The sequence below is a fragment of the Histoplasma capsulatum genome, assembly GCF_000150115.1.
Source record: "Histoplasma capsulatum G186AR genomic scaffold supercont2.3, whole genome shotgun sequence".
Lineage (NCBI taxonomy): Eukaryota > Fungi > Ascomycota > Eurotiomycetes > Onygenales > Ajellomycetaceae > Histoplasma > Histoplasma capsulatum.
In genome coordinates this window covers 1,501,134-1,520,154 of record NW_025544803.1, presented here as the reverse complement: position 1 = coordinate 1,520,154, position 19,021 = coordinate 1,501,134, and the positions used below count along the sequence as shown (strand labels likewise).

The window sequence follows — 19,021 nt, the reverse complement described above, 5'->3', positions numbered from 1 at the left end:
CATGCGAAAACAATCAGATTGAAGGGTCAATGAGTGATTATAAATTATTGCACGCTCTGGTGGATTGGAGAATCAGGAATTAGGAATTTAAAAAATACAAGAGAACATAGTTGATATTTCATCGAGGAAGCGAAGAACGAACGTATCCACACTCGTCGAAGCTTTACACCAAGACCACTAAGACTCCGCCTAAACCTAGAATCTGCGTTTTATGCAGCAGGTGCATTGACGCCTTTTTAAATCACAACGGGGCAGAAAAATGGTGAATATGCACAGAACAGAATACAGTTGCCTGGTCTCAGGCATAGGACGTCCAGTGTCGGGACCCTGGTTACACCAAGCCGCATACATAGCATTTCAAATGGGCAGATAGATAAACATCCCCACCCAACAATGAAGCCCACCAAAACCCAATGTATTCTTAACAGGCATCCATTATCCCCTTAACTCTCGGCGAAATGACATCACCACCATCATGTACTATACAATGTACTTGATACAATCAACTCTCTCACCACATATTCAAATGAACTCCCCCCATCGACTTCGTGACCCCTTCAACGGCAGCCACAGTTGCGCCCGCCTTCTTGGACCTACCCCCCCTGGGCTTCGGCCTAACCTGCACCAGCGCACCAACCTTGCACCTCCCACACCGACTCTTCTGAACATCAATACTCCTCGAATGTCTTCCATACTCATTCCCACACTCCGCGCAACACCACAGATACTTGTAATGGATGACATACGAATGTTTGGTGGTGATGTTTATGCGCGCCTTCGTAGCATTTTCTCCACTGCTGCTACAGCCATAAACAGGATGCGCAGCCAGCGCCTTCTCACACTTCGCCGCCCACTGCTTGAAGCTGGTGCCGTGCGGGTTATTGCGGACGTTGGAGATCATGAAGTTGGCTAGGTGGCAGTATTCGTGCGCAAGGGTGTTGAGGAGGCGGTCTTCACTGTCTATGACTTTTGAGGCGAGTTCGATGGAAGCGTGGTGGCGCACGGGAGCGAGGATGGAGGGGGTTAGGGGGATCATGCCGGTGTTGTTACTCTTACTGGTGCCGGTGGATATATCAGTGGGCATCAGCTTGCTGCCACTACTCGCCATCGAAGTATTATTTTCATGAGAGCCAGAAGCAGACAATAGCGATGACGATGTTGCTTGCTGTTTCAGCTGTGACTGATTCCCAACTTGTTGCTGAGCCGGTAGCGGCGATGGTTTCTGCCTGACGGTTTCGCGCTTCCAATTTGCCCTGCCAGCTGTAGTGTTGAGAGTCTTGCTCCAGATAATCTTCACTCCTCCCGCAGCCGCAGCGAGTTTCTGAATCTGCCCGCCAGTCGTGGCATCATCGAGCGTTTTGAAGAACTCTTCCGCCATTTTTACTTTCTTCTCGTCGAACTCTTTCTTTTTAGCTGCAAGGGCCTTTTTCGCAGCTGCAGCTGCGGCGGCTGAAGCCTTTTTCGAAGGGGAACTTTTAATTGGGCTTTTCGACGGCGATGACTGTGGTGAGATGGAATTTCTATGTGATCTCCCTGGGACGTCATTAATATCATCATCTTCGTCATCTGAGTATATGCGGAATCTCTCAAGGCCTCTGCGCGGGGTGTTCATTTTCCTGGGGGAGTACTGGTCGTTCCATTCGTTGATTATCTCCTGGCTCCAGAAAGCGTCTATGCTTGGTCGATGCGGGGTAGGTGGGATGCGAGACTTGCTTTTGGAGGGAGAGTATAGACGAGGTTTTGAAGGGCTGGATGGCGGAGTGACGATGCTCACTGTCTGTTCTGGCCCTCCTGACCTGGAAAGGGATGAAGGTTGAGAATCAGGCTGAGGGCTACATATAAAGAATTCTCTTCAATTGCTTGCCGTCAAAAGAAGGAGCAAGGATGAGAAAAGAAAGCAGCAACTTACCCTTCCATCTTGTCTTCAGAAGCTTTGTGGTTGACGACCCTATTTCTCTTCGGTGAGCTTCCCCGTTTCGAAGCAGGCATCGATGAAAGAGGTTTCAGATCGAATTTCTTCGGCAACGATGGAATCATCTCCTTCTCATTATCAGTATCGTCATCGCCATCATCGCCATCATCATCACTACTGCCGTCAAACAAAGAGCGTTGAGTTGTCCTGTTGGGTCCCGACTTCAAATTATTCACTGCCAGGCCTGAATTCACATCACCACCACCACTAGTAGTAGCCTTTGTGTTATTTCCCCCCCACAAGACCTTCGGTGTTGCTATTGCTGTTGCTCTGGTTGTTGGCCTTAAGCCCCTGAACAGTTTCCTGGGCGATGAACGGGGTTTAAGGAGTACTTCATCCTTCTCTCCACTGCTTCCGCTCAGACAAGACTCATCGAAATAGCTAATATCCTCATCATCCCCGACGATGAAATCATCCAACGAGTCGAATTCGTCGCTTTCCTCCTCCTCCTCCTCCTCCTCCTCCTCCTCCTCCTCCCCCTCCTCCGACGACTCAACCACCCTCTTATCCCTCCACCCCTGATTCCCCCTCACCTCCACCTCCACCTCCCCACTACCACCAACCCCAGCAGCACTCTTTCCCATGCCCCCCTGCCCTTTTCCCCCTTCTACAAACCCAAGCATATCCTCCTCCAACTGCTCCGGCAACGGCGCAATTTCCACATCTCCCATTCCGCGCCCAGGCGTCGAACCATCATACTTACCAATCACCGTCTCCGCCCGCGTCGGTGCTGAGAACGGCATGAGGAGGGCATCCGCGTGCCGATGGCCCAGCTGGCGTTGACGTTGTCTGTGACGGGTGCTTCTTGGAAGTTGTGCTGGGCTAATAAGGGTTTCAGTGTGCGTTGCGACGACATCCTCCACGGCAGGGGTGGTTTTGGTATTAGAACCTATGCCTGTGCCTGTGCTTGTACCTGTCTTGGGTGTGGGTTTGGTCTTAGCCTTGGTTGGGCTTCGGGGGTCGGCCGGGGCGTTTTGCTGTTTTCCGCTTCTTGCTGCGCCTGCGTTTGCGTTTGCGTTTGTAGAGCTGGTGGTTGTGGTGGCTGCCTTCAGGGAGCGAGAGGTTGCCCCACGGCGCGTCCGGGCTTCCGCCCAGGACTTGTCTTCGTCGGTGTAGTTGTAGCTGTACATAGACTTGGTGTTTGTATTGGTGTTGTACGTATCGTCGATGTTGGAATCTTCTCCTCTGGTATCCACCACGGCCTTAGGTGTGGTGCGGCTGAGTCGTGCCATGTTCTTTCTTTTTATTTCCTCTTAAATCCTTACCGGAAAAGGATGTATGTATATGCGGAAAGTCGGGGTCAGGGTCTCACTCTCGCTCTTTTGATGTGAGTGCGTGCATGTATAGATGTATATATACATAGATATATATACGCGCCCTCCACCGTCCACACTTATTTAACGATATTTTTCCAAGAAAGCCAAGTCCTCGCACATACCCCTACCCTTCCCTATATATATGTATATATATCCCGCGTACTATCAACATCAAAACACCACGGACCGCCTAAATAGCACAGCCGGCCAGCCAAGCGAGCCAGTCAGACTCGATCGTCTCGATCCGGGTTTTCCTCAGGTAAGAAGAAAGATCAACAAAGATCAACTTTATGCGCTTGCTTATATTGCTCCCCTGGGCAGGGTTAACACGGCGCGCGATTCAGTACACAATGGATGGATATATGTTCCCTTGAGGTAGGGCGGGGCGGGGCGAGACGGGGGATTTCGATCATACACGTGCTGCCGCCGTTGTTGTTGGTATCTCTCGCTTCCTTTCCAGGACTTGTTTGTGCGATGTATGTTCGCTGTTCGCATCCCTCTCTCTCTCTATCCAGTCAAGAAAGTGGTTTGAGGATTCTTTTCCAAAACGAGGTTCGGGTTGGTTGGCGGGGCAACGACGGTTTGATTGACTTTTGACTTTTACGTTTATTACATCGTTCCAGCCCAAGATACGATATGTGGAAAATCATATAGCATTGCAAGGAGTGTGGAAATCAGAGGTATCGATAGACACACACACACACACACACACACACACTGATCAAAAGAAGGGGAAAATATTATATATGGCTAGTTACAACAAACATCAGTGAGCATTAAAATGGAGAGAAAAGAAAAGGAAAAAAAAAAAAAAAAAAAACCAAGAAACAGCGTCTTTGCTATTCCGAAAAGCAAGACAAAGAAAGCTAACCATCACCCAAGTTCCCCAGGCCAACGTAAAAGAAAGGAAGGAGGTAAAAAAGAGGTAAGACAGACAAAGGAGGCACATGTACATGTTTTGTTAAAGGTAGGTATGTAATGTTTAAGGGGGAAAAGGTTACATCTTCGCCACAATTCTCTTCTATCTAATCAATCCAAAAAAAAAAAAAAAAGAACCCAGCCAGCAACCATGGAGTCCAACGCAATACAGTACAGTACAAACAAACACACAGACGCAAAGTACAACACACTCTCTTTACAACAACACAATGCCAAACCCAGCCAAAACACCGCAGACAACATACGCACCCACGCTGAGCAATCCCATATTGAACGCTGGAATCGTCGTGGAAATGGCAGCGGATGACGTGGTCGAGCTCGGTCCGGTGTTGGGTGCAGAGGTGACAGTGCCCTTGCCATCCGTGCCGGCTTGCTTCAGCAAATCGGCACAGGTGCCCGTCGGCTTCTTGCTATCCTGCAGCTCCGCGGCACCCTTGAAATCGCAAGCGTCACTGGCGCCATTCTGCTGCAGGAAGTAGGTGTTAAAGGCAAACGAGAGCTGGTCGCGTGGATCGCACATGCTATATGCGCCATATACACCATCTTCGGGTTTCGAGGCGATGCCATCGCAGACACCTTTGCCGAGACCGCATACAGTGCCGAAATACTTACCGAGATCCTCATCATCGACCGAGGACTTGGCGACGCACGAGAGGGAATTGACCATGCACTGGCAGAGTTGCTTGTTGGGGACAGGTGGAAGGGTGGCGCTAGATTGCCATGCACTGCCGGTGGCGGGACATTTCCGGAGTTGGAGGTTCTCGACTTTGTAATCATTCATGCTGACGCCCTTGGGGTTAACACCACTAATTTGCTTCTTGAGATTGTTGTAGTCAACACGGGGTTTGACGTTGTCGCCGTTGACATTGACCAGACCTGTGGTTGTTTTGTGACGTTAGATCTGCTGGAATTCTTGGATAAGGAGACCAATGGAATACATGGGATGTTCAAGGCGTACCGTAGTTGTTTTCCTCCTGGAAATACATGTACACGATACCTCCACTGACAACAGGTGTCATCTGAGGGCCGTACAGAGCTTTGACCTCAGTGAATATGCGTGGGCGGACCTCGTTGCAACCGTACTCAGCGAAAAAGACTGGGACAGAGTAGGTCGAGAACTCCGCGACAACCTTATCGTATCCGGACTCCTTGTAGCTAGAGTCACCACACCACGAATAGATGTTGTAACCCCAGAAATCAATAGACTCATCCCTGCTCTTGCAGTTGAAGTAATCAGCCATATCGTCGCGGATGTCAGCATCGTCATTAGTCGCATAACCGACACCCATAGGACGGTAGCCCTTCTGCTTGATGTAGGACTTGGTGTCGCGAACGGCAGCCTTGACGAATGCACTAGCATTGGTGTTGGACTGCTGGTTGGAAACTTCGTTGCCGGCGAAGAAGCCCAAAGTGTTTGACCAAGGCGCAAGCACGTCGACGACGGCCATGTACCTAGCGTAAAGTTCGACGTCCCATTTCGGGTCATCACGGTTGATGGATGTATTGGGTTCAGACAGGTCAGCGACCACGTAGATGCCAGCATCCTGAAGCATCTGCATGCAATCCTTGTGGTCAGCTTCGGGGTCGATGGCATAGACTCTGATGACGTTCGTCCCCAGCTCTTTCAGGAATGGAATGTCGCGTTTGCAATTATCGGAGTTGGCAAGAGGGTCTTTGTAGTGAGAGTTCTTGCTGGTGGTGCCATTCGAGGAGATATCCTCTTAACATACACATAAAGCGTGAGTTATGGAAAACGCTGGTATCAAGGAGGGATGTTAAGTGTGCACGGTCTGCTTACCTTGGTATGCAACGCCCTTGAAGAAACTGGAACAATTGTTAGTCATATATATATATGTATATATGCATATCAATATCAACTGGAAGGATGCCAACTCACAATTCGTCGCCGGTAGCTTCTACGAAAAATTTGGAGCCCTAAAGAGCAAAACATCGGTCCGATTAGAAATTGATTCTAAGGGCATATAGGGAGTCTCATGAGATAATAGCTCAAGTTGCATTCCTGACCTTGATGACGATGGGGTTCAGATCAGCGAAGGCCGAACCCGCGAGAACAGCGCCCGCGAGGACGGAGGAGAACTTCATGGTGGAATATAAGATCAAGAAGAACAACGACAACGACAACGACAACGACAACAATGCCCGAGAGAATCAGTAGTTGTACAATGAAAGAAAGAAGGAAGCCGGATGGGGTTCAAGGCGCGAAGAAGGGTGTGCCACTGTTGGCGAGTGACAGATCGATGTTGATTACAACCGGTTGAAAAAGGGGGGGATTTTCTTGATCAAGAGAGTGGATAAGAAGAGCGGAGCGAAGAGGAAAGCGCCGTGAAGGAAGGAAGCGAAGGATAATTGAGTGGACACAGGGTCCTAACGAGAGACTGGGGAAAGAATGAGAGAGAAGAAAAGAAGCGGCAGAGAGGAAGAGAAAAGGAGAAGAGAACGACGACGAGACTGAGGGAGAAAGAAAGCCGGAGATGCAAAAGAGGAGGAGATGAAGGGTCAAGCGGTGCCACGCCTCGGCGGGTGAGTCAGCAGCCTGGGCGGTGGTGCTGGCCGCGTACTTACAGAGAGAGCACTCTGTGGACAGCGCCGGGAGCAACGCTGCTGCTGGACATATACACCTATTATTATGATTGACATCCTGTTTGAGCGATGCCTGTCAAGTATTTCTTTTCGTCAAGTGAAAGTGAGTGGTTTCTTTATCTATCCAGAACCTCTCTCCCTTCTTTTGTTCTTGAGACTTTACTTAGGAACACCCCCGGGGGCCACTGTCGCACACCTGTAACCGCGCTGATCCCAGGATCTACAATCCTCCGATCATTTCTCCGCCCAGACCTTGGAAGTTGGTGGTGACGCTGGCGTTGAGTTGGGTGCTGCCAGGTTGCCAACCACAAAAGAGACACCACCAATCGACCCCCGGGCTGCTGGACTGGCTACGACGGACTGCGTATCCTCTGATTCTTCTCGACAACCTCCGCGGCATCATCAGCGATTTGAGAGTCAGGGGGTTGCCGTTTCGGGGCGCAGCGGATCTTATCATTTACTAGGCGTGTCCAATCTACTGCGTTACAAGGAAGAAAGGTTGGCACATCCCCTTGACTCCTTTGCGCACCGTCGAAGCGGGTAGTTTATCAGCCCATCTTCGACCAGACCAGGAACAGCACCAGGCGTTAAGGGGGAAGTGTGGACGTTGTGGATCCCCCAGTTCCACTCTCACAGCCACAGCCACAGACCAGTCGGAGTGGTCTAGCACGCAAATAAGATGTTTCCTTCATATGCCGTGCTATGTAAGAATGATACACGCATGAAACAGAGTGCGACTCAGGATCCGGAGAAATTTACTGCTTAATGATTGGAGGCCCCTATTTCTCATCGAGTGGCACCCAAACGGCCAGCATTGACTTGAAGCGTCACCCGAGCCGGGGGCTTGTCAAACCACTCCTGTGTAGTTACTGGCGCATTTATGTGCAAGATCAACTACAGTACAGTATCTGCAACCACACACAATACATGATCATGCCATGAAATCGCCTTTTTTTCCGTTGACCATTAAATATCACGTTTCCAAGTTCCAAGTTTTTATTTTTCTTTCTTCCTTTCTTTCTTTCTTTTTTTTTGATTACAAGGAGCAGCGGCAATTCCCACTTGCCGTCTCCCTCAGGGATTATCCCAACTTGCAAGTTTTGTCGCCTCAAGGGTCAGAACAAGCTTTTCGACATCATCCAATGAGAATATAACATGCAACCCCTCTGTAATGTCCAACGGATCTGCTTCACCAATTTCGTGCATCATCTGGCGACGCGCCAGACATGACGAGAGTTGGAGCGGATGAAAACCGAATTTATTTCCTGATACTGTAGCATGGAAGAACGAACGGGAACAAAGTTTTTTGCCCTTTTGCCTTGCTGTCACGAACCCTCTATGGTGGTTGAGCTACACTATAGGTACCGCACAGCATGATTACGAGGAGGCAGAGGATTTGGCTATTTTTTTTTATTTTCTCCACTACTACCAGGGACGGATGTTGCCAATATGGACACATGCTTTGTTCATAATGGGAAAAGCCAGCTGCAGCTCTATAATAGCTTTTTTCTCGAATGTCATTATTGTCAATCATCACAATTTTGATTCGTCGCATAATCCACTTTCCGCTCTTCCACCTCCGGAAATAAGACCACAAACAGTATCGGTCCCATACAGTCTTGTGAGAATGTCCATGTCCAAGTGCAAGTCCACAGCATCAACAACAGTGGTGGGGACAACAATCCAAACCCGGTGGTTTAGGGGACGATTCTACCCCCTCTTCCGCCCCCAAGAGCGAAAAATGGAGAAACGCTACTATTTTAGCGAAGCTGAAAGTTCCCGAACTCTCCCCGGAGGACTCGACGAGCCATATCATAATCATGGAATCATGGAAGACAATACGCCCCAGGACCAGCACAGATGCAGCGTGGCAGGAACAATCACACTCCTCACCCAATTTTCTCTTCGTCGAGGAGGTATCACCCTCCTACCAGAAGTATCAAACTGCAGAATTCATTGATTGGGCTTATTGCTGGGCCCCTTTCTTGCGCAGCTGCATACGTAATCGAGGCATCAACCGGGAGAACGCGGCGGTGGCGCATGCGTCCTTCGCTGGCGATGCTGGATAGAGGACCTCACTCTTAAAACCATTAGGAGGAGCTTCGGGTTCTAGCTTAGTCTTAGAATCGCCCAACATTTGCCTATTGACTTATGTGATGGCTGGTATATTAGGTACCGCCAAAGGACGATAAAAACTCCCTGCTTTGACGATTTCAAGCTCCTCATGGGCCTCCGGATGAAGATACTGATGACACTAGAGGATAGGACCTGTAGCGATCCAATCTGACGAAAGCAGATAGCAAAATCTGTAGATATCGCGGGAAGTCCATACTGATCATCGTATTGCTGGAACTAGGCGCTTCTTTGACACCACTACAATTGTGGAAGGAAGCCAATGCACACTTGATAGTCCAGTTAACTCCACCAAACATTCATTATTGACTAAGCTTTTGTGGCTTTTGCCTTCAATGCATAGCCGTGAATGATTGTGTAGCCCTTGAGTTTCTTTGGATCTCCTCTTATTTTGCTGAGACAGCAGAAGCAGCCTGGATCTCCCCACACGGGAGGGGCCAAAGGAGCTCACTGGTGGAATTTGCAACTGAACAACAAGATACTCTCAGGATCTCTGAGAGGTTTTCAACTATCAGAAGATATGGACCCCACATCAAGTTTACTCAGTTCAGGAGCCTCTTCTTACCCTAAGATATTGACATTTTCCAGTCCGATCCGCAATACATCAGTGAGGGTGAATCTGTTAGAGATTCTCAGTGATAGGGGATCTTTTGTAAGTTTTCGCTTTAGAAAGCTATGTCTGATGTGCTGAGGCTATTTTTTTTTATTATTTCTTCAGAGAATTATATCTCAAATTATCACAAAAGCAATTGGTCATCCTCATGACATAGCAGCCACCTGAGAGCTCAACGATGTACCGAAGCAGTTGGCGATGCTTGTATGGGCCCGAGCCATTATATGAACCCACCTCAGAAGAAGCTTCCCGGCCTGGAGTACTATTTCCAGATTCTCGAGTTCTTGCTATGTGGTGATGATTTACCAAAAGATGGCAATCTTTGACACAATAACTTACTCCATGATGAGAACAGCCAAAAGTTCTCTGCGTCATCAGCTGGCAGTTCATTTAAGTAGCGCCTTATTTGACCATTCCCTCGACCCGTGTTTTCCCAACAACGACAATCCGGATGTTGAGGAAGATCTTGGATACCCAGCAATACCTGAGACCATCAAATCATTGCAAGGTGATGAGAAAGCTGCATCACTGTATGGGATTCTGGATAAGGAAGTTGTGGTTTCCTCGCGCAGCCTTGTTTGAAGCGCAAAAGCGAATGCAGCATCGTATGATGAAATTTCGACGTTTCCCAAGTGGAAATCTCCGTCTTGCCCACCAGATTTTGAACATGGGGTAACCCATTTCCATGCAATCCTGCTTGATCTACAAGATAAGTGGTATGAAAGCTCTCGGCTTGAGTCAGGCTCCCGTCGATTCCCTATCAATCGAACATGAAACCATTCAAATTGAAACGGATATCCGACGTGCGGATTTCAGCAGCCAGCTAATGAAGAGTATTAGATACGACTTCGAAAATCTATATGGCCTGAGAAAGGCGTTGTTGAGCATAAAAACTATTATGGAGTCAAAGTATCGTTCAAACAACGAAAGCAAGCGCTCACCGTACAGCATTGCGCGGCTCTAGCCTTTCGATATGGCTAAATTTTGCCAAAGCCCAAAGTTAACAATATGTTTTTTACTAGAGCCTCGATCCGAGCACTCTGAGGGAAATATAACCTAACCTAACCTTGATAGATAACCTTGACTTGGAGTAGCGCTTCCATTGTGCGCTCGCTACTCACTTGCTTTCTGATACACCCTGAGATGTTTTTTATAGGACCAATTTTAAATTTTCGAATTTATTCTTCAGATATATTGCTCTGCATCGAGCGACATTACCCTCATTCGTCCATTTGTTCGGCCGGAATCACACCATCACAAGATTGCTCGAATGCAAGGGACCATATTTAGTTAGGACTGGATTTCTGAATGGCTTGAGCTTTCAGCAATAGGAAAGAGCCATCTACCTGAAAGCCATGCTCACATCACTACCCAAGCCGAAGCTCTAGGGATTTTCGACTCCTCTGATGAGCAAAATGAATTGAATCTTTCCATGTACTGATGTGCTGTGAAAAAGGGCGACAGCTTTCTAATTGATGGCTGGCTACATGCCTTTTTATGCCAACAATAATCACTTGATCTGCGGAGCCAACTTCTATCTGCCCGCTCTGCAACAGTCTCTTGTTCTTCAGAAGGACTTGTTTTATGGAAGCATCAGTCCAGATATCAATTCACCTCTACGGTTCTATTCATTTTTGCCCCCATGCAAAAAATGTATTTATTATACGTTCACGAATAATGCCCCTTCCGATTCAACAGCCACAGGGGCCAAGGTTGAAGACGGTTATGGCTACCAACTCAAATATGCTGCCGAATTAGTGAAGAGCATTTGGTGTTTAGATGCAGTCACCTACCCTCGTATCTGCTCCTTCACCTGCATCTCTTTAGGAGTTATCAACACAATGAACTCAGGCTTCAATTGTGATGAAGGTACTGATCTGATGATTCTGATCCCGAAACTTGTGTGACTAGCCTCATCATGAAGCAAGTTTATGAATCCCATGTCTTCTTTTGAAAGTCTCTTTTATCCTCAGTCTAACATAAAACCTTTCCTAAGCCGTTTCAATAAAGACATCGCTCCGCTACTTGCAGTGCCTATTTCATCAGTTTCAGAGGAAACCACTGAATCAAAGCATTGTACGGCTCGTGGTTTTGCGCAAAAGAGTGCCATATCTTCATCCCTGGAATCAAAGACCACAACAATACTTGAGGAAGTCACTCTGCAATGATCGCTACTGTCCAGGCAAGTGAGGGGGATCAAACTCTCTCAATTGAATATGGTCTACAACTCTTTACAGAAAACAAATCTCTTTCATTTTCAGCAACCGCCATGTCATTTGGTTTTCAGCTGACTGGAATGCTTGTGAAATGTGTATGTTTGGAGAGTTCCGCTGTATGTCTGAAAATGTGTTTCCCAACTGGCCTTGCAACACGGAGTCTTATCTCCTTACATAAAGATTCCGTAGGTGTGAACTTTTTGTGCTTCATCGTTTATGAGAATGGGATTCATCACACATTCCAACACATGCATAATTCCAAGGGAAATTTTTCAAATTGTTGGGGATTTGGATTGGTTCATCCCCTCTACTCCCAGGATAGCGCTGGTTGTGATCGAGCTCTTTTGCCCCGGTGGTCTAACACAAGTTTTGTTATATATATATATGTGAATTCGCCAGCAAAGAAAATCACTGAACATAATGAAAGCACTAAGACATGAACCAGGCAGTTGACAGCCATCATTATTGACAGGCAAAGACAGGGGATCAGGATTATTCCACGTCAGAGCCAAACACCATATAGGGGGAGAGGAAAGAAAGGAAGAAAGAAAGAAAGAAAATACAGGTTTTCCACGCCGCAGTTGACGAGCGAAAAACAAGAATCCAGATTTGGCATTTCTAATGCCAGGATGTAACCGGAGACTGACTTCATGTGAGAAAGAAAAGGGCTGAACCCAGTCCGCAGAGCGCCCTTAACCCCCACCCCCCATGACTGTCTCGAACTTTGAACAAGGATCCGTTTCTAGTTTTTGGGGAAATTCACGAGTGATAATGTAGTCGATGGCAGGAGCAATAAATAGGAATAACTAGCTAGCATACATGCACAGTATTACCCCGTGGATGTTATTTTCTCCGAGGTGGGGTGCGACAACTGGGAGCATGGCACAGCATTTCCCGGAAAAGATATTTATTGTTGGTAGTATGTACATACATAGTAGCGATGGAGAGAAGGACAACGGAGGAAAAATCACATAGGAATGTCGGGTGGCTGAGCCTATTGTTGCTGTTGTTATTACTATATGAATGGTGGGCTGGTTTATATATATACAGTAAATGTATATATATTTAACTAAAGGTTACAGTGCTACCCGGGAATAACACCCCCCCCCCCCCCAATATGACCTTTAGTTAGACGCGGGCTTTAAAAGGAGAGGGATATATGTTCTCAGAGAGCCATCTCTTCCTGTGCTAGCTAGCTACCTACTCCTGATGTTGCTTATGAAACAGTCATCATTCACACAAATAGATGCAACTGAAGCGTAGGAGAGAGGAGCAACTCGGCGGAAAGATATCTTTGGCCTAGCTATTTTTAAGAGCAGACAGTGTACACCGCCACGAGCACATCCATCTGTCATTTGTTTCCCTGATTTTAATGCTCTCTCTCTCTCTCTCCTTGAGGGATTCATTGATTGGGCTTCATTATTGCTGTTTGTCAAAGACACCGCAAATCCTTGGCTGATGTTTTATCAGGATAAGCAACCCAACCAGTAAAATATGGACTGTGCGTACTTAGAAGACTTGAATTCTGACGCCGACCTTTTTGGGACCCGATGATGAAAAAAAGCCTTCTTGATCGCCCACCTGGTTGGCAGTGGCAGCACCTGCGGCACGCAGAACATCCCATCTCAACAACAAACTCGCGTCTGCAGCAAAGAGCACGTCCGCCAACCAATGTTGTACGCAGTATAGCCAGGTGCTTCCCTTCGGTGCAATAATCCAATGACGTCCACCAACCGAAACCAACTTCCCCCCCAACTCAATTCGCGCCTTCTGCCAATGAGAACAATTTCCCTTTCTCCTGGCCCAACCAACGATCTGAACTGAAACCCCCCGCGGAGGGGAAGCGCGCCCGCCCTAATGTAGGTACAGCACAACTTCGCAGCAAGTGGTCGTCGTCATCGGGTACAAACCAGGGCGAGGAGGAGACCACTTGGCTGCGTCCACATCTTTCTTCAGCGTTGAAGGTGTTGGCGTGTGGCGTGTGGCGTGTGGCGTGTGGCTCCACCGGATTTTCTTTTCTTTTTCTCTCTCTCCTCTCTCTCTCTCTTTCTTTCTTTGTTTTTCCCAGAGGCTGCGGGAAGAGGCTTCGTTAGGAGGCAACTTATCGTCACCGTCATTGTCGTTGGTCGGTCTGTTACTGGTTTCGGACCATTAACAACTCACACTACTGGTAGGCGGCTGTATGCCAAAAGGGTAAAAAGTCCTCCCTCGTAAGGCATGAGTTGTTCCTCTCTTCCGTCTGCGCTGAGTTGTTTGCCTGTTGTTTGCCTGTTGTTTGCGGCCAACTGGCAACTTACATTTGATCATCATCGCCCATCCTGCAAGACAGGGCCAAAAAAAAAAAAAAAAAAAGAGAGAGAGCGCAGCTTGTTCGCCGTCCAATCGCTGCTGATATACGGAGTAAAATTTTTGCATGTTTCGGGGCATTTCGACTCGAAAGTTCGCCTCCGTATCAATCAAGGCCACAGCGTGGGTTGCCGTGCTTCCTAGTGGTTAGCGCTGAGTACTACGTAGTCGGTGGACGGATGAGATGGTTGTGGCAAATTCGAAAATCTCAGGAGGCAAAGACATTCCTCCTCCATCCCATCATCCCGATGATAAATGCAAGGTTTCGGACTGGGGAAACTCTAAATGAGAGACGTCTCAAAAATGAGAAAAAGGGTCAAGTCAGCAAGAGGTGGCCTGCAGTGGGGTCACTCCGTCCCTGAAGAGATCTGCATGACAGTCAAGCTGGCGAAGATGTGTGAATTCTCGAGGTGGTTCTTCAGTGGTCAACGACAAGAAGTTACCATCCATCCATTCCATCGCAGTTAGTTTGAAACGTTAGTCAGCTTTTCTGTGAATCTTGGCCAGAAAGCCAGAAATCTCTCAGGCGGGGCGGAAGATGTTGCTCGAAGCGGTGTTGAAACTCCGTGCAACTGTCCACCGCTGCATGCTGCACACAAATAGTCAGTTACACTTGTCATAGGCTGTAAAGGAAAGTATTATTAGTAATATAGATACATGTGTTTTAGAGTTCAGAATGGTTTGAGCTAGGCCCACTCTTTTTTAAAACAACGCTTCGTACGCACACAGCGTATCGTACTTAAGTACGTAATCTATCATTCACACCCCTCTGATACAAACACAGCATGATATCTCAACAACTGATGACTTATATATAGCATTCGTTATCTCTAGTTAACTAGATTGCTATAACTTCTTCTCGTTAGATATTCATTTGTAGCTTGATTACTTACTTATTGAACAATAGTTACAAACCAAAAATGACATGGTATATTCCAACGAATTTGGTAATTTTGGTATACATATATCTTAACAGGAAATGAAATCAGCTTTACATTTAGAAATACATGTAAACTATCTTATCAGATTATATCTTAAAAAGTCCCATATCATGCTGTATTCTATCATATTATCTTCAAAACCGGCAGAGTCCGTGACAAGCCAGATCAGATCAGAAACCCAGCTTTTCCCGCTATAACTATGGAATGAACTCTTTTTGGTTGCTAGGATTTTCTTCTCACACTATATATAACATCCACCTCCTCCTCTCATATTGCAATTTCAAATCGCAAATTCGAGAACGCGTTCAAGCAAACAACAAACTGTTCAAACGCGCATTACTTAGTTACTAATCTGTACATTGTTGACTGTTGGGAATGGGTGTGTTTTAGATGGGCCCCGAAACACAAGCCGAACGGTGGTTCGAGTGGAACATTATGGAGAAAGGGGGAAAACTATTTTTGGAGGAGGTCTGGCTCTGGATCCGTTGATTGAATTACGAATCCCACCCTCCCAATTTTGCTTTTTCCTTTGGCCTTCCGTCTTCTGTTTCTTTGTCCCCATTCCGACTTTGCGTGGGGCCTCACAGTTGTTTTTATTTGCATTCGAGAAAAAACGGGTGGTGGATAAGTGAAGAAGAGGCATAGTTAATAGTTAGTAGTTAGTATTAGTTAGTTAGCTAGCTAATCAAAAGGGATGGGAACGGGAACGGGAACCTGTGACGACGGATTGATTGATTAATATTATTATCATGCCTCCTTTCACCCCTGGCGATTAAATTACCTTTTTCTCCTCTGATGCCGTCGGGCTGCGGATGTAAGCTGGGGGGAAGGGGAGGGAACTTGGCCCTTGGGATGAGGATCGAGATGTGTGAGACCGATTCCCTTGTTCATGCAGGAAGAAATTTGGAGAATTCGTTCGCAAGTGCAGGATGCATTAAGCAAGCTTCTTTTCTTGGAGATAACGGGTTTTTGTTGGAAAGTTTAGGGGTTTTTTTTTTTTTTTTGAGTTTCTGGCAGGCACGTATGCAGAAAAAAAAAAGTTTACGATGTACGCTGTAGGATCCAGAATCATCGGCATTATTGTTGTTTTGTGGGAAATATGTTCAAATAATCGCGGGGGTTTTTTTTCTCTTCTTTCTTCTTTTCTTCTCTTTTCTGTTCTTTGTGGTTCGATCCAATAGACTTGGCGATTTATCTGCTCGTTCTTCCCCCCCTTTTTGCTTTCCTTGATCGGATGGAATAGTTCGCGCACGGGCTGTTCGATTTATTTAGTGATAGATTTATTGGCCTAGCCTCTGCTATTATTGAAATGTGACCATCGATGTGCACTGTAAGGGTTAGACGGATTTGCGAGGGTCTGAAACCGAAACAGATCTTGGAAGTATTTAAATTAGTTAATTAACTAACTGTTCTTATGCTGTCCAATGTGTCAGCCTTCTTGAAGAAGTGACGGGTATAAATAAATAAATAGCACTCTCCTAGTGTCAATGCAAAGAGAATTATCATGGTTGTTGATGTGGTTTGTTACATTTATATATATAGAGACAGAGAGATATATATATTTACACATACATGGTAATAAGCAATACCTTAATGTTCCGAAATACCTGAACACTGAGTACCTGCGCAATGGGTCTTTCCAGGGTGAATCCAGAACCGATCCACCAGGGCTGCTCGGGGTGTTATTGGCCGACGTGACGATCCCGCTGCGCCGTGAGTCGTGGGTGGGCCAGCTCGCCAGGGACAAGCCCTGGAGGCTGGAGGTTGTCGGGCCCCAGCGCCTCAGATTCGTTGGACGACAGGAAAGAGACTGTACCACGTGACCTCAGCCAATCTCATTGATTTGCAAACTAGTATTCCTTAGTTACCCAAGGGGGCAAAGTAAACAGCAACCTTGGCACTTCCAACTGGTATTGAATGACGCGGCAAAATACAGAAAATCTCTTTTCTCCTGTGGTATAGTTATCGCTGCACAGGGGCAGATATTGAAGCAGAAGCCTTCACAAAAACGCATATATAAAAAAAGCATAAGCATAACCTTGAATTCGAGTTGTTACCTGGGTTACGTCTTCCGCTTTGGGTGTGTGCTGCCCGTCAAATCTAGTGGTATGGTGAAAGAAAGTCAATTAGGCCAGGGAAGCGGGGGATGTTTATCAGCTGGTCTCCAGGTCCCAGGGTATGGAATTGGTAACTTTGAAAGTCAAACAAAAATGGAGTTTGAGACCTTGCCCTGAAAGGCACAGGGTAAACATACGACGGACCGGGGAAGGCCACTGATGCAACTGGCGACTGTACTGTGTAGTGAAGATTTTGCAGTGGTCATACAGCTGAGAGCAGTAATGGATGGTTTATTTGGATGTTACCTCTTGGCCTGGACAGTATAGAGCGTACAGCATACAGTGTAAGATACAGCAGCGGAACAGGGGAGATAACCGCAGAACCTGGTTGGGCTGTTCCCTGGCCGGTACCTGGTATGCCAGACGCCTGTCTGGGGCCGGTGGCTGGGCAACTGTGGACTGTGTGGACTGTGTGTGGACTGTGTGTGGACTGCGTGTGTGGATATGCATCCGGCGACCACCGACCGACCACACACAGGCCAAAACCCTTGCTCGCCCGTTGGCTGTCTCTTGTTTCGTCCTTGGTGTCTCTGCTCCCTGCCCTTTTCCCTTCCCGCGTCTCGCTGTCACGGCCAACTTTTTGCTCACCCGTCCTCCTACTCTGCCCACTCTCCTTTGCCGCTCCTTGCCCTTTTCCCTCCTTCTGCTGGCTGCTCCCTTTTGCGCTTTTCTTTTTCTTCTTCTTCCCTTTTTTTTTTGTTTTTGCTTCTTTCGCTACCCGTACTGCCAACACTCGTTTTTCCTGTCCTTCTCCTCCTCCCCTCCAGTTCCTTTGCCCTCCCACTCGTTACAAAGGTCAAAGCACAGCTGGGAGGACGAGGGAGTAGAAGAATAGTCATCCAGATCCTTCGTCCAGCCAGGTACCACGCTTGGCAGCAAATAGGCAGTTGGCTGTGTACCCGTGTGTTGTGTCTGGCGTCGTTGTCCGTCGAGATCTCTCCATTTTCCTGCTGCTGTGACCGCGCCCTCTCCTCTCGTTTCGGCACTATTGGCCGAGTAACCGCAGCACTTGGCCCCTTCGCTCGTCGCTCGTTTCACAACAACAGGAACAGGAGTACAATTTCTTTTTCTTCTTCTCGCCTCGCCTCTCCTCGCCTTTCTCCTTCACCTTCCTCCTCCCTCTCCCGCTTCCTCTTCTGCTTCCCTCCCCTTTCCCCTTTCCCCTGAGTCCGCGATCCGCTCTTCCCACTCCAACTCTCTGTCTCTCAATTCCCGTCTCCCTTGGTCGGACACGGTGGAGAGGCTCTCCCGAGGTCGAGTTTTGGCGGCCTAGAAGAGCCGTCATTGTCGTCCTCGTCGTCCTCGTCCTCTTGCTCCCTTTGTTGGTGTGCGTGTAGACCACCATCCCAACCAACCTGCTCGCTCGCTTTTTACCCTCCCAACACCAGCTGGAGGCTGTTTCGACCACCAAAATTCAACTCCATCTTCGGTCCCCGCGTTGATCGAGCAAAGAAAATTTACGACTATTCTCCAATTGTCTTTGTTTTGGGGTTGCCAACCTACCTTCGTTTGTTTGCATATATACTTGTGTGTGCTTGCTCGTGGCCCCGTCGACAATCGACCGAATATTTACGCAACGGCTGTTTTCCAAGCAATAATAGACCTCCTTTTGTTTCTTTTTTTCTTTTAATCCCGATCATCGACCGGATTCCCCCTTTCCATATATATCAAAGTTAATTAATGGTTGCGATATAGTGTAAGTCGAGTCGTTCTTTCCTCTGGTGGTGTTTGGGAGTCGTGATTACTTCTTCTGGATGGAGACATCTCTGTTATAATAAGAATAGTTGCTGACATGATGTCCCATGGATATTTCCGACGCTGCAGCTG

At 47.5% G+C, this 19,021-nt stretch overlaps 5 protein-coding genes across 5 annotated transcripts; 1 reads left to right on the top strand and 4 right to left on the bottom strand.

Moving 5' to 3' along the window:
* Positions 1–189: 189 nt before the first annotated feature.
* Positions 190–3,204, bottom strand: HCBG_02662 (HMG box-containing protein; the record flags this gene model as incomplete). Its single annotated transcript, XM_045429711.1, has 2 exons — positions 190–1,796; positions 1,910–3,204. The coding sequence occupies 2 exons, from the start codon at positions 3,202–3,204 to the stop codon at positions 512–514; spliced, it is 2,580 nt and encodes an 859-aa protein (XP_045289606.1).
* An 813-nt stretch (positions 3,205–4,017) lies between these two features.
* Positions 4,018–6,330, bottom strand: HCBG_02661 (beta-1,3-glucanosyltransferase; the record flags this gene model as incomplete). The annotated part of the gene is made up of 5 exons (XM_045429710.1): positions 4,018–5,103; positions 5,186–5,947; positions 6,026–6,051; positions 6,125–6,162; positions 6,253–6,330. 5 exons carry the CDS (start codon positions 6,328–6,330, stop codon positions 4,424–4,426), a joined length of 1,584 nt encoding a protein of 527 aa, XP_045289605.1.
* A 3,556-nt stretch (positions 6,331–9,886) lies between these two features.
* Positions 9,887–10,555, top strand: HCBG_02660 (uncharacterized protein; the record flags this gene model as incomplete). Its single annotated transcript, XM_045429709.1, has 2 exons — positions 9,887–10,150; positions 10,284–10,555. The coding sequence occupies 2 exons, from the start codon at positions 9,887–9,889 to the stop codon at positions 10,536–10,538; spliced, it is 519 nt and encodes a 172-aa protein (XP_045289604.1).
* Positions 10,556–13,644: 3,089 nt separating this feature from the next.
* Positions 13,645–14,107, bottom strand: HCBG_02659 (uncharacterized protein; the record flags this gene model as incomplete). The annotated part of the gene is made up of 3 exons (XM_045429708.1): positions 13,645–13,921; positions 13,954–14,058; positions 14,088–14,107. The coding sequence occupies 3 exons, from the start codon at positions 14,105–14,107 to the stop codon at positions 13,645–13,647; spliced, it is 402 nt and encodes a 133-aa protein (XP_045289603.1).
* Positions 14,108–17,908: 3,801 nt separating this feature from the next.
* HCBG_02658 (uncharacterized protein) lies at positions 17,909–18,479 on the bottom strand (the record flags this gene model as incomplete). Its single annotated transcript, XM_045429707.1, has 2 exons — positions 17,909–18,179; positions 18,253–18,479. The coding sequence occupies 2 exons, from the start codon at positions 18,477–18,479 to the stop codon at positions 17,909–17,911; spliced, it is 498 nt and encodes a 165-aa protein (XP_045289602.1).
* Positions 18,480–19,021: the final 542 nt, after the last annotated feature.